Here is a 15,885-nt window from a genome sequence, read left to right on the forward strand (position 1 = left end):
ATTCTATTAAATCATTCATTATGAAGAGATAGCAGACCTCGTGTGTCTCCAGCGTTATTGCCCTGTTACAGGCTGGCTCAAATCTTAGAATAGTATACTTGAGATGCGCGTGAACAGTAGCGTCAGGTGATCAATTCTCAAAACAGCAAGGAAAGTTGTGTGAGTGCGCCACACCAGATTTATTATAGAATGTTTCAAAATTATATCAGTAGCCTACACAGGAAATATCCTTCAAATATCAGTAGGCCCTATTCATCAAAATATCAGTAGTAAAACAGCATACAAAATCATTTTTGAATGATTTCAACAAAGGATTCAAGTATTTTCTTAAAACATGTAGTTCAAAGAGTCTTCAAGGACCTGAATTTTTGAAGAAAATGCCAAAGTAGAGTTAAGCCTTGAGATTCTAAGGAAGAATTTCTAAGATACTTCAACAGCAGCTTCCTTATAATATTTGCAGTCTTTTGTTGGAAATGAAGTGGAAAGAGAGCCTCCAGTTTGAAATGTATTAGAAAGAGAGCTTAACTTGGTCCAGGCTTGCTGACTGAATCGCTCATTCATTCCAGACATTTCTGCAATTGAGTGAGTCATGTTGAGTGAGCTTTGTTCCCTGTTCTGGATTTCAATAAGTATTATTAAGCAGCAGCCGGAATTTATGAAACGAAAAATAACCTCATCCGAGTGAAATGCGTTTTGAAGGCTAAACAATTTAATCAAGTTATGTAACTGAAAAGCGGGAGGGAGAGATGAGCGCTATTGAAATCAAATTTCTGTTCTTCTGTGAGCCTGAAGCTCCGAGGGGATTCCTTACAATTCGAATGATGCTTATGTAAGGATTTCATGGGGGAATTCCGTGAAGTTTCGGATTTTCTTTCATTAATTAATTACGAATAGCCTGTCATTTTGATGAACTGAAAAATATAATTCCATAGCAGTCAATTCATTATCGAAAGACGTAGGCCTGTTCCCTATTTTTGCACATTAATGTGAATCAAATACTTAATTTCGGAGTTCAATTGATTGTGAGTTGTGAACTGATTCAAAGGAAAAAGTATTTAAAAAACAAAAATGTTCAATGTTGTAAAGTATCTACTTATGAAAAACCTCACCCTGACGGTCGTTGACCAAGGGTTTAATGCTTGTTATAACTGTAGATAATATCTTCTTGTATTATATTATCTTGGAAATAATGTGAAAATGAAAGCTAATTATCCATTTCAATTTTTCAGCATTATACATGGATAACAATAGTATATAATTATTATGCTTCTCATTCAATCGATGGGGTCGATGTCAAACTAGGCCACCGACAGAAGAGGCCTGCGACAGTCGAGGCCAGCGACAGTAGAGACCTGCGACATTTGAGGCCAGCGCCGTAGAGGACTCCTGAAAAAGAGTCCTCAAATGTCACCAGCGCCAGGCCAGGTCTCTTTAATTTTTGAACAGCCCCGACAGTTGAGACCTGCGACCGCATCGGATTCCTAAAAAAAGAGTCCTCATATGTCGCCTGCGTCAGGCGACAGTTAGGGACTCTAATTTTTGGACAGCCCCGACAGTTGAGACTTACGACCGTAGAGGACTCCTGAAAAAGAGACTTCAAATGACGCCTGCGTCAGGCAACAGTAGAGGACTCTTTTATTTTCGTACAGGCCCGACAGTTGAGACCTGCGACCGTAGAGGACTCCTAGAAAAGAGTCCTCAAATGTCGCCTGCGTCAGGCGACAGATGGGGACTCTTTAATTTTTGTACAGGCCCGACAGTTGAGACCTGCGACCGTAGAGGACTCCTGATAAAGTCCTCAAATGTCGATGCACCAGGCGACAGTTGGGGACTCTTTCATTTTTGAACAGCCCCGACAGTTGAGACCTGCGACCGTAGAGGACTCCTAAATAGAGTCCTCAAATATTGCCTGCGTCAGGCGACAGTTGGAGACTCTTTAATTTTTGAACAGCCCCGACAGTTGAGACTTGCGACCGCATCGGATTCCTAAAAAAAGAGTCCTTAAATGACGCCTGCGTCAGGCGACAGTAGAGGACTCTTTTATTTTTGTACAGGCCATCATAATTTACTCTTGAAACTGTTATTTGTTTTCTCTGAGATCAAAAACTGACTTATGTTAATAAACTCATTTCACGTTTGAATTTGTATCTCATAATGATAATTTATCCAGTTCCGTGATATCTTTCCATCTGATAAAAATATTTCTCAACTATTTATTATTTTTTTTCAATCAAGAATATTATAATTTCTTCAGCATTATTCAGTTCATATAATCATTTTTAATTCATTTCCAATCACCTATTAAATTTGTTTTTCAAATGTGAGAATATTGATACTGATGGGCACGCATCATAAAAAGTATTGAAACCCTTCCTTATAGAGATAGACACGGCCAGACATATCTGTGTAATGCATGCAATGAATAATCCACTTGTCAGAAGATTGATTATGAATAATTGTATAGTCTGATTGATCCTATCAGGATTTCCTATATACCGGACCAGCGCCTAAAAAAAAAATGACCGCCGTATGTGGTGGCCGACATTGATATTATTATTATTATTATTATTGTCATTTGTTACGTGAAGCCACAAATCTGAGCAGAGCTCAAGTGGCATGTAACATGTCATGAACATTTTTCCATGCAAAGTGTATGCATCTGTATAAACTCAAAGTATGAAGGATATTTTAAACAGGAACTAAACGAACTGAGATATCTCTCTAACAGCTGATTAGTGATTTTTTCTCAGTAGGAATTTCTATAAGACCACCACATACGGTGGCCATTTTTTTTTAGGCTCAGCTCCGGTACCGTAGTATAAAGGAGGTCCTGATCCTATCTTCAAAGTAGATTATATATAGTGATATCAGAGTATGGAGGAATTCCTTTCCTTTTCATATCATCCTTAAAATGCAAAAATTCAAAAAACCTTGTGTATACATCGACGCGCAGTTGAAAAAGGATTATTCCTGCCAAATTTAATCGAATTCTATCAACGCGTTTGGCCGCGAATAATCGCGTTACATACAGACAGACAAAAGAAAATCAGAGTTAAAACATAGACCTCACTGCGTTCGGTCAATTATCATGGAAAGCAATGAAGCTTTCTCAGAAATTTGATGAAGCATTAATGCTATTAACTAGAATTATTATTAATTAGAATTATTATTATTATTAATTAGATTATTATTAATTAACTGAATTATCTATTAATTAGACGAAGCATTCAATCAATGCTAACAGTCTAAACAGTGACAAATCTCACAATAGAATAAGGGCGTGGTTAGCCTATATAATACCGTCTATATAGCAATCTATATAATAATATAATATTATTGCCCAGATGAGAATAACAACAATAATTATTCGGCTGGGGAAAGCGCGTGAGTAACGTAGCATGTAAACTCGAATCACCGGAAAATGCATTGATTAATATTTCGGAATTTGCGTCATTTGCGATGATCAGTGACTGGAAGAAAAACGTTTGAAGCTGTTGGTAGGGGTGGTTAAGTGGGGAAGTGTGGCCCTGAGGGGGGAAGGGAGGTTTTAAGGGCCCATGGGTGGTCGACGCTTGCCTTCAGTCATCTCAGAGATGCGCCCTTAGCCCTGATTAGTAATACTATGGTAGCCGGGTTCACATGGGTCACGATACATTGAGCAATAACCGAGGGAATGCCTCTTGATTAAATATGGGGGCTGCAGCGACCGACGTAGAGTCTTTGCTTTTCGGGGTTGGGGAGAGTTTAGTCGGAGCAAAAAGAGAGCGGCCATAATGACAAACATGAGTAAGAGAGTGAGAGTTAAGTTGGGGTGAGAGAGAGATATTGATTGACTGATTGCCTGTATTAAGGCGGAGTAAGGACTCCAGGTTCTCTCTGACACACAACCCTAAGAGATTGTTTGATTGATTGATTGATTATTTATTTCGTGTGCAAGGTCTGAAGAGACCCATTGCACAATAGAACAAAGAAAATACAAAGCATGTTATACAATTAATAAAACAAGAACAAAATACAAAGCAAGATAAATATAAGTATTACATTAGATATTCATTCTTTCTTTATTCAAAAAAAAAATAATTATACAATCAAATGCATTCCAAAAATCAAATACAATATTGTTTCCTAATTTCTAATATGTGTTCCCTATAGGCTACCCTGTGTGGGGACACTTGAATATATATAATAAAATATTTATATGCAAATTTAAATATTATATCATGAAGAACATAATAATTGAATATGGTATTATATTGAAATAAATCAATATGTCAATATTTATAATCATTCTTGCACACATTCATACGCACACACATTCACATATGCGCACACATTCATACGCACACACATTCACACATGCGCACAAACACACACACACACACACACACACACACACACACACACACAACACACACACACACACCACACACACACACACACACACACACCACACACACACACTTACACAAAACTTAAAACTATGTACGGAGTGGTTGCTGTTTTTTTTCATATTTGGTTCAATTTTATTCATAGTTAACGTTTCGTTTCTTTTTCAAAGTGCTGATGTAATTATACCATAAATGAATGCGTTTTGAAGAAAGATACAGTGATTGAAATTTGATACTGTTTTACTGTTTACGTATACCGGACGGGATTTGTGAGTTCAATGATCTTTGATTGTTGCAGTGTTCATGTCGTGTAATGTGTAAATTATAAATGTCTAAATTTAGACCTATATTAATTTAGTAAAAAAATCATTCGGGTTGTCTAGTTGTAAAATGAATTTCTTGATTTCTTTTCTAAATAACTGACGTGACGTTATTTTCCTTGTTGTTACTGGAAGTGAATTGAATATTTTTATAGCTATGTATTTGAAGTGTCGTCTGGAATGTTCTAATCTTGGTTTTGGGAGGTTAATGTCCTGTGAATTCCTGAGGTTTATTCTTTCTCTCATCTGTTGAATATCGAAATTATTTTCAGCTAAATCCAGCAATGCTTTGAATAGAAAAGAATGTCTCACTGATAATATTGACAGTTCTCTGAAGAGCATCATTGAGCTATATTGTTTAGGTTTATTACAAATTATTTTTAATATATGTTTCTGACCAGTAATCACAGGTTTAATATGAACATTGTATGCACTCCCATAGCATATTATTCCATAATTTATTCTAGAACCAATAATTGCATGGTATAATTGTAACAATACTTCTTTTGGACATAACTGTCTGAGGTAATAGAACTTCCTTATGTATACAAATAACTCATTTTTTATCTTCTGTACATGATCTGACCAAGTGAGCCTACTATCCAATATGAGGCCCAGATATTTAACTGTACGTGCTTGTTTTATAGTTTCACAGTTACACAATAAATTATTCACCTGTTGCGCACAATCTAATTTATGGAAGTAAATACTAGTTAACTCCTGATCCGTGTTTTGAAGATTAAATTGTATTATATTAGATTTGTCTGTGTTGATAGTTAATTTATTTTCGCAAAACCACCACCTAAGGTGCTTGAGATCCATTTCTAATTTATTTTTAAGTTCTTGATTTGTTTTGGCCGAATAAAATATAACTGTATCGTCTGCAAAAGATGTAATCTTTCCCTGTAAGTCACCATCCGTCAAATCGTTAATAAAGACCAGGAATAAAGTACTTGATAACACTGATCCTTGAGGAATACCTATGGTAATGTCCCCGGGTTCACTCAACGTATCGTTAATTCTGACCCTTTGACTCCTATTAGATAGGTAGCATCTTAACCAATCATTGGCAATTCCTCTTACTCCTGATAAATCAAGTTTTTTTAGAAGCATGTTTTTATCAATTGCATCATATGCTTTAGATATATCAAGAAACAGAGCTGCACACTTATTATTAACACTAAAACTGTCATTTATTTTTGAAATGAGATTTTTAATTGCCGCTTCTGTACTTCTTCCTTCACGGAAACCATATTGGTTATCACTAAAAAAGTTATTATTTTTATAAAAGTTTTCAAGTCTAATCTTGAATATTTTTTCTAAAATCTTGGAAAAAACCGGTAAAAGTGAAATTGGGCGGAACTGATCTATGTTTTTACAATTTGGCTTTTTAGGAATAGGTATAACTACGCTGTGTTTGAACATGCTTGGGAATTTTCCTTTGGCAATACTTAGGTTAATTAGATCGGTTAATTTGTTCAAATAATTCATGTAAGTTTTTTTAATCATGCTTGTGCTTATCCATCTACACCTGGCGAAGATTTATTTTTCAATTTTCTTATTGTACTTGCTACTTCCTCCGGATTTGTAGGGTGGAGAAAAATTGAATTTGTTGGAGAATTGTATGGAAACCTTATTTTTGATATTCTAGCAGACTCTTCCCTAGTTTGCAATGTGGTTTGTTCTAATTCATCATTCATTTTATTCACAACATTTAGAAAATAAGAATTAAACGAATTAGAAATTTTATTACTATCATGTATGCTATTTCCCTGCTCATCAACAATCAGTTTTAGTGGTTCTTTATTTTTTTTCAATCCTATTAACGCGTCAATTGTTTTCCACGTCTTTCTAATGTTTCCCTGGCTTTCTCTAAACAGTTTTGAATAATAATATTGTTTTCTTTCTCTCAGTTCATTACGTAAGTTATTTTTGAATGTATTGTATATTTGTTTTAAGTCGTCATTATTAGGTTGTTTGATAACATTCTTGTATAACTCATTTCTTAAGTTTATTTGCTTGATCAGATAACTATTTATCCATGGCGACCTATATTTCTGTGTCAAGTTATTTTCTAAAAGAAGATTTTCTTGTGAATCTTTGATAGCGTTTTTTAAAATGTCAATGAAATTTTCCCATCCCTCATCAACTGATACTGCTGGTATTTCTCTATCCCAATCAATCGATGATAAAATATTATTCAACTTCCGGTAATTGATTAGGCATATTTTTTTATAATTTGTATCTGCTTCTTCGTTGGATCTCTTCAATCCTTCAACTTTAAGTATGATTGTACTGTGATCAGTTATATCTAAATGTAGTATTTCTGGAATTAGATTAATTTTATTCAGTTTTGTTCTATTTTTGCCGGATTTTAAGTAAAGATGATCTATTAAAGAGTTGGAAAATCGGGACCTATGAGTGTAATCAGTATTGAGTGATTCAAATCCAAAACTATTCATTAAATATTTGTAATCGTCAATAATTCTGGTGTTCTGAAAAAGATCTATATTTATATCTCCCGTGAAAAAGAAAGGGACCTCATTGTTTTCGTTAATATTAAATATTTCTTCTAAGTACAAGGTTAATTCGTTAAGAAATATTTTGGGTGAGTTTGCAACCTGTAAGCAGCCAACAACTGAAATTCAAAATTATTATATGAACAAGATATATGTACACAGTCCGCTGAAATAAAAACTATTGTCTTTGTTTTGAACGTTATCTCACTGCTTATATAAACCAAAGTTCCTCCTGCTCTGTAGTTATGATTGAAATTACCATGTACGGAATAGCCCTCTATATGATATAAGTCTATTTCATTCTCTAGTATCCATATTTCTGTCAAGACTATTATTAGCGGGTTGTTTTCTAATTTCCTCATTTGCACTAAGAATAAATCGAAATTACTTCGCAGACTGCGTATATTTTGATGAATAATTAGTGTTTCTCTGCTACTTATCTCTGATGACATTTTTATTTACGGTACTGACACTGTTATTTTCTTGGTTACCTGGCTGCTTAGATGCACTTATCACGCTCAACTTTTTCACTTGTTCACTGTTCTTGAGTTCAATAACTGGTGTTCCGTCTTCTTTCCTAGCTAGAATCTTCCCTTCCTTGATCCATAGGTATTTGACGCTCAACTTTTTCACTTGTTCACTGTTCTTGAGTTCAATAACTGGTGTTCCGTCTTCTTTCCTAGCTAGAATCTTCCCTTCCTTGATCCATAGGTATTTGATGTCGCCTCTTTTGAAGATCTCTCTCGCCATGGTGAAAATCCTTCTTCGCGTAGGTGCTAGACTTTCATTCGCATAGACTGGATGGTCCGTTGTTTCTCCCATCTGCTTTGTAGAAAACTGCCTCGTAACTTTCCTTTTATTCAATATTACTTGTTTGTCTGTTCTACGAACGAACTTGACAACGATTGGTGGAGGTAGGTTTTCATTTCGTTGTTTAAGTCTGTGACAAATGTCGATTGCATCTGCTTTTATTTTGTGTCCTAATGCTTCGCTCATTCTACAAATGATTTCTGTTACATCTTCATCCTGTTTTTTGGGTATACCATTTATTTCCAGCATGTTCGATCTTGAGTATTGTTCCATATCCTCGACGCGTTCCTTCAGTTCTGCATTTTCTTTCCTGAGGCTAGCTACTTCTGTTGAAAGCTTATCGATGTTGGTGAGGCATGTGCTAATTTGCTTGTTTTGTTCATCAAACTTCTTATTTATGTCGTTAATCGCCTGATGACATGATTCAATTGATTTCCCAAGCTCCAACTCCATTTTCTTAATATTCTCCTTCATCGACGTCTGATTTCCTGCAATTACCTCAAGAACTCCTGCGAGTTCTTGGAGAGTCACGTCCTTGTTTCCTGTTGTCGATTCACTCACCATACTTTTGCGACGTGTAGAGGAACAGCTGCTACATCTCCAAATTTGTTTGTTTCTCTTTATGTAGTCCGCATCGTCCTTGGTCATTTTCACACATCCTATATGAATTACAATATATACTGGCTTATACACTTATATACAATAGCTTACAATACAGCAAAATTATAGATGAATTTACATAATATAGACTAAGAAAATAATTATTGAACTGTATATGATATGAAAAAGCAGTTTGTAATATAATAACTCTAGATAATAATCATATTGTTATGCATCTACATAAATTGGCGGAGCTTTGGACATATCAATGTCCATTCTTCGGAAAGAATATTAAAAATATCCTCCCCACTAACTCTCTACCAAAACGTTAATTTCGTTATTTAAACTAAGGATTTATTTATTAATGGAAATATTGTAAAAGTTTTAATCAATATGAATATTAAGAGAAAAAAAACAGAAAATTGATAGAGTAAAATAATTATATAGGTAGATAAGATCAAATAAATAAAATGAAGTAGGCTGAAAGTAGATCAGGGTTATCGACTTTCAGTAATAAACAGCATTATGCAGTGGATAATTGAAATAACATGAGTTTATATAATATATATATATATACAATTCGTTCTATAACATGGTTTAAAGGTTTGTATTTGTGGGATGGGTGGGGGATGGATGTCATGTGATCGTTCTAGGGCCGGACAGTTTCAGTCATTTGTTCCAAAAGATGTTTTTTTAAAGTTAGGATGAAGCTCGCTCGGCTCTCGATGGACCTGATAGAAACAGGAAGTGCATTCCATGCACGACAGGCACTGACTAAGAAGGATTTTGTGAAAATAGTAGTTCGATGATTGGGTATCCTTAAAGTACTTTCTCCGGTTCTAGTATGTGAAGCATCTATCCTCCTACCTTCAGAGACAAATTTGAAATCATCTTTAAAATAGTTCGGATTACCGTATATCAAGATATCTCTAACAAGCTTGACTATTCGAAAAAGCCTCTGATCGGGAAGCTTTAATGTTGAACTAGCAATGTGGGCTGGGGTGATATGATCGTGGCGTTGGAGAGAGTAGACGAAACGTAGACATTATTTTTGGCAACGCTGTAGTTTATCATTCAGAGTGACTTGCATATCGTTAAGAACAGAATTACAATACATTAAATGTGGGAAGATGAGAGATTGAACCAATAATAATTTAATGTTTCTAGGGAGGATATCGTGCATTTTCTTCAATGCATGCATGGCTGAGAATACCTTTTTACAAGTTTTGTTCACTTGTTCTGACCAGTCAAGAGTATTATTCATAATAATGCCTAAATTCTTAACTGAGCTATAGTAAGGAATGTCATTACCGTCTACACTAATTTTGTGAATCGATTCAAGGTCAATATTGTTTATAAGACGAGAATATCCAATTATAATGGGTTGTGTTTTGATGGGATTAGCTTAAGGCCATTTTTCTTTGTCCATTCCACTATTGAATTGATATCCTGATTCATTATTTCAACTGTTTCATTAATTTTTGTTATGGGACAGCTTAAATAGATTTGAAGGTCGTCTGCATAAGTATGGAAACTGGAGAATTTGATAATGGAAGAAAGGTCATTAGCATACAAAGTGAAGAGGAGAGGGCCTAAAATTGAACCTTGTGGTACTCCATGCATAACGTTTTTCCAAGGTGACTTTTTGTCACCGACAGTTACACATTGTTTCCTACCTAATAGATAGGATTTAAACCAAACTAACGAGTTGTGACTGAAACCAAGAATAGCCAACTTATTCAGAAGGACTGTATGATCAACAGTATCGAATGCTTTAGAAAAATCAAATAGGGTGAGGATGGCGCATTTTCTTTGGTCCATAGCTAACCTTATATCATCAGTGACACGAAGCAGAGCTGTCTCAGTTGAATGGAATTTTCTAAAGCCTGATTGAAAGTTATGAAGCTTACTATTGTTGTCTAGAAATTTTACAACTTGAGCATGAATGAGTCTTTCTAGCACTTTGGACAATGCAGGTAAAATACTGATTGGTCTAAAATCCTCAACTTTATTGGGTGATGGAACTTTATTTAGAGCGGGGGACCCGGGAGTGCTACCCATCAAAAGTTTACAGTTATCCAACAAAATATTAGGAGTTATAAGAAAAATATTGATGAATTTAGCATATTATTACAAAGCCTCAATTATCGTTTTACATGTATAATTCTAACTGAAGCTTGGTTAGGTGATGAGAGTGATTTGATGGAAATCCCAGGTTATAGTTTGTTCAGATCATTCAATAATATCAATCAAAGCGATGGAGTAGTAGTATATATAGATAGTGAAATATCTGCTGCTTGTCGCGAGCTCCAATTAGGCGGTATTGCAACTTGTCTCTCCCTTACCTTCGACTGGGCCGGGGTGCCATGCGAACTATTAGCCTGCTATCGTAGTCCCAATTCTAGTCTTGGCATTTTCATTGACTCAATTGATTCGTATTATAACAATCAGAGGAATACGAATAATGACAAGTGTATAAAAATTCTTGCTGGTGATATGAATTGTAATGTTTTAAATGTCAATTCCCAATCAATAGAAGAGAGGTTTGTAGATGTGCTGAACGATGCAGGTCTCGTTTGCTGTGTTGACAAAGTAACCAGGTCAGCTAGCAACACCTGCATTGATCACTATTTTATCAAGCTGCCACCCTTATTCGAGGTGACATCTGTAGTAATTCAAACCTCAATCACCGATCACTATACTGTTTGCATGAAATTTTCTACACCGGAACCTATCCCATCTCATAACGAAGCTAAATATTACGTGAAAACTGATTGGGAAGGTGTGAAAGATTCTCTGTCTTGCCAAAACTGGAACCATGTCATCAATGAAAACAATATCAATCAGGCTACTAATTCATTTATAGAAACAATTCAGGAGATAATCTGTGAAAAGTCATCAAAAATTAAAATTTCAGCGAAAAACACAAAAATAAAACCATGGATCACTAGCGCCCTCATTAACTCTATCAGACATCGCGACAAAATTAAAAGGAGACTTATTAGACAACCTTACAATATCGCACTGAAAGAAGAATTTATCCGTTTCAGAAATATATTACACTCCGCTATTAAAAAAGCCAAATATAATTATTATAGGAGTAAGGTTGATGAAGTATCTAATAACCCTCAAAAGTTCTGGGCTGTAGTTAAGGAAATTGCTGGGAAAGCCAAAGGCGCGAAATCATTTCCAATCAATGCATTTCCTAGAGATAGTGAAACGACCCTACAACAAAATATCAATGTTATTTGTAAAAATTTCAATAAATATTTTACCTCAGTTGGAACCTCACTAGCCACATCATTGAACCCAATTGGAGAACCGGAAATTAATGATAATGATTGTGGAGTTGATTCAGTATTTGAGTTTAAGATTGTAACACTTGAAGAAGTTGCAAATGTAATAAATAGTCTTAAAGGCAGGAGTGCACCTGGGTACGACCTTATCCCAACTAAAATCATTAAAGATAACATACATTCATTAATATATCCCATCCATCACATTGTTAATTTGAGCCTTCATTTGGGGCAGTTTCCAGAGAACCTGAAAATTGCAAAAATTATACCAATCCACAAATCCGGCCCCAAAAACGAACTCACAAATTACAGACCGATTTCCCTTTTAGCTTCTATTTCAAAAATTATTGAGAAGTGTGTCAAAGTACAATTGATGGAATACTTGACAAGTAATGATATTCTAGCAAAGAACCAATATGGCTTTCAAAAATCCAAAAATACTAATGATGCCCTTTTTGAGGTAACTAGATACGTAATAGAATCAATAAAATCGAAAAATAAAGTAATTATTTCTTTCCTTGACTTGGCTAAAGCATTTGATTCGGTCGATAGGGGAAAGCTATTGAAAAAACTTGAAGCTGTGGGAATTAAAAACTGTGCACTCCATTGGTTCATTAGTTACTTTGACAAGCGTTTACAATTTGTGCAGATTGAAGGAGAATTTAGTGAGAGGGATAGTGTTGAATACGGTGTCATTCAGGGCAGCACCCTGGGACCAATATTGTTCCTGATTTATATTAACAACATTTCCCAACTGAACACAAGAAGCAAAGTACTCCTATTTGCTGATGATACAATTGTTATTTCAGCAGGTAGAGAGTGGGAAGAAGCCTATGAGAATGCCTGTTCTGACCTATCAAAAATTAAAAATTGGTTTGACCACAATAGTCTATCAGTTAACTTGAGCAAAACCAAATATATGCCCATTGTGACCAGGAATCAACCAGACCCAGGCTCAAGGCAAATCAAGATGCACTCCTGTAGAAATATAGGATCATCAACCTGCACTTGTGGATCTATTAATAGAGTGGACCAGTATAAGTATCTTGGGGTCATGTTTGATTATCGTCTGAGTTGGGTTCCTCATATTCAGTGTTTAAAACAGAGACTGAGAAGATTGTTGTATGGGTTTTCCCAATTGAGCCATGTGCTGAATATCAGACTGTGCAGGAGGATCTATCATGCCTATGCACAGTCAGTATTGGAGTATGGCATTATTGTTTGGGGGGGAGTGTCATCTGCAGGTCTTGAACCTCTTGCTGTCACCCAGAGAACAATTTTAAAAACAATTTTGAAAAAGGAATCAAGATACCCCACAGCGCTGCTGTTCTCGGACTTCCCTGTGCTCAACATCAGACAACTATACATCAAAACATTACTCAGTTATATTAGGAAACATAAAGCAGATCTATTCATCAATATCGAACATAATTATCAAACACGACATAGGAACAACCATGGATATTATATACCTAGATTGATACACGGAACTGAACTCAAATCACCATACTATTTAGCTCAGATTTTATACAGGAATGTTCCAGATATTGTGAGGGAGGCCGAGAGCAGCAGCAATGTGATTTTTAAAAGCTCGTTGATGAAATGGCTCTTCAGCATAGGCTGGATTGGAGCTGAGAGGCTAATTCACTCACCTTACACCTAGCAAGAGTAAATGCATTGGGGAATAACTTTATACATTAATATTTCGAAATGCTAAATTCATTTATACACTCATACCTTACGTTCAAGTATTTAGAGTTTCAAAACATAATAGAGGCTTATAAAACAATAAATTACCTCCGGTTTTTGGGTCCTCTTGCTCTCCCACTCTAGATATCAAGCTACACCCAACACTATATTATGTTAATTATAATTCACCTACTGTTATCTGAATCTTAGTTGTGTAATTTTAATTACACATATTGTAATTTATAGTAAATATAATACCATAATTATAACTACTTAGTGAATAATACTGCTTGCAGGAACTGTCCCCCAATCTCAGACGCATAGTCTTACTGGGGGAATTCCACTCAATCAATATGTTCTTTCTACTGTTTATGTAAAATTGTGATTCTTATTTTGTTGAATATCAAATATAAATATGTACATGTATTGTATGCCAAGTGGAAATAAACGAATTGAATTGAATTGAATTGAATTGAATTGAATTGAATTGAATTGAAAATTGAATTGAATTGAATTGAATACTCTATCAAACTGTCCAAGTCAAATGTCTTTTTAAATTTTCTATGTGCTTTGTCTCTACGTCCCATCATCTTAAGTATGTCTTCAGTCATCCACGGTACTCGTCGTTTTCTATTAATCCTCCTTGTCACATAAGGTGCATGTTTGTCATACAAAGTCAAAGTCCAATTCTCGAAAGTCTTGACCATGTCATCAACTGAGGGTAATGCTTCAATTTGATGCCATGGAGTCTGAGCCACATCAGTCAGGAAGGCGGCTTCATCAAAGTTTTTGAAGTCTCTATAAGTGATAATTTTCTGTTCTGGCTTGGGTATCTTATGGGAAAGTACACAGTAGATCAAATCATGTCTAGAAATAGCTGGGACTGAGATTTGGCCTGCTTGAACAACCTCATTGGGATCACTAACAATGAGAAGGTCAATGAGTGTGTCTGATTCATTAGTATGATGAGTTGAATCGAGAGGTAAAATAGTCATGTTTAGGCATTGGAAAATTGTAGTCAGTTGAAAGTAGTCAAAGTTACGATTTGTCATGTTCAAGTCGGTGTTCATATCCCCCATAACTAGTATACGGTTATAACAAGGCATAAGAGAAAGCAAGGCATTTTCGAAATCTGTGAAATGACCTATTTTTGGTGGGCGATAACAGATACCAACGAGTAATTTATCAGTACTAGATAAGGATAATTCAAGTAGCATAAACTCTGGTCTGGAACAATACTCTTGTTTAGATGTGATTAAAACTTTTGTTTTGATACCTTCTTTCACATAAATTGCTACACCCCCACAAGCTTTATTTAATCTATCATTCCGGAAAAGATTATATCCAGGCAATGCAACAAAATTTGATGAAATACTAGGCTTCAAAAATGATTCGGAAATTCCGATTATATTGAAGTCCTGAAAACGGAAGATTGCTCTGAGTTCATCAATGTGGCAACTGAGTGATTGTACGTTAAGGTGAGCAGCCTTGAAAAGTTTTTTGAAAGAGTGGAGCTTATTTGCTAGAAACATACCTGCGTCATTATTACTATTATTGAAATGATCATACCTACTTGAGGGCGAGCGAGCTGTCGTGTCAGTGAGAGGCATCATGGAAGCAGCAGACCAATCGTGAACCGACCTCAGAACGACACATGACGGGGAAAATGGGGATGAAACTGATAAAACTTAACCTAAATGGAAAAGTCTCTTGATTCGAGTGCATTCAGCATGCCTTGACAGTTCGGCTCCCTTCACTATTTAAAGCACTAGTTCAAAAAAAAATTCACTAAACACAATAAGATGTAGATGTGTGGAGTTCCGGTGATGAATAATCCTAATGGTGAATAAGATGAAGATTGAGGAAGAACTGGTAGTGGGAGATCTGGTCCAAGTGGAGATAGAGCGAGTAGGTATCCAGTAGAAGACCTGAGTTTGAAAACCAGACAAGTGCCACAGACTAAATTGTTGGGGAATAAAAAAAAACTGCTTATCATAAAAAAATCCGAAAAATGTAACTTCACATTCTTTTATTACAAATTCTACCATATTGTTGTACGTTTTCCATCACTATAACCTTTTTTGAACTTTTAATTAATTAACAGGGGGGCTTCAAAGTTGTTGGAGATATCTGGTTTTCAAACTCATCATATTTTTCGGCAGGGTTTTGGAAGATTAACACATGATTTGAACATTTTCAACTTTTATATACAAAAGAAATAGACATTAATCATAGGGTAGACCTATCATTCATCATATTCCGA

At 35.4% G+C, this 15,885-nt stretch overlaps 1 protein-coding gene across 1 annotated transcript; it reads right to left on the reverse strand.

Annotated features, from left to right (window-relative positions):
• Positions 1-1,293: 1,293 nt before the first annotated feature.
• On the reverse strand, positions 1,294-8,685 carry LOC120352236. The gene is made up of 2 exons (XM_039431991.1): positions 7,861-8,685; positions 1,294-1,386 (listed from the first exon to the last, which is right to left on the reverse strand). Exons 1-2 carry the CDS (start codon positions 8,683-8,685, stop codon positions 1,294-1,296), a joined length of 918 nt encoding a protein of 305 aa, XP_039287925.1.
• Positions 8,686-15,885: the final 7,200 nt, after the last annotated feature.

The sequence above is a fragment of the Nilaparvata lugens genome, chromosome 7, assembly GCF_014356525.2.
Source record: "Nilaparvata lugens isolate BPH chromosome 7, ASM1435652v1, whole genome shotgun sequence".
NCBI lineage: Eukaryota > Metazoa > Arthropoda > Insecta > Hemiptera > Delphacidae > Nilaparvata > Nilaparvata lugens.

Bases quoted from the DNA above. Each gene is read 5' to 3' on its own strand.
- LOC120352236 (XM_039431991.1), bottom strand. From the start codon at position 8,685: ATGACCAAGGACGATGCGGACTACATAAAGAGAAACAAACAAATTTGG. The intron at 1,387-7,860 runs GTGAAAAAGTTG...ACTCTTTTTCAG, and splicing joins AACTCAAGAACAGTGAACAA to GAGTCCTCTACGGCGCTGGC.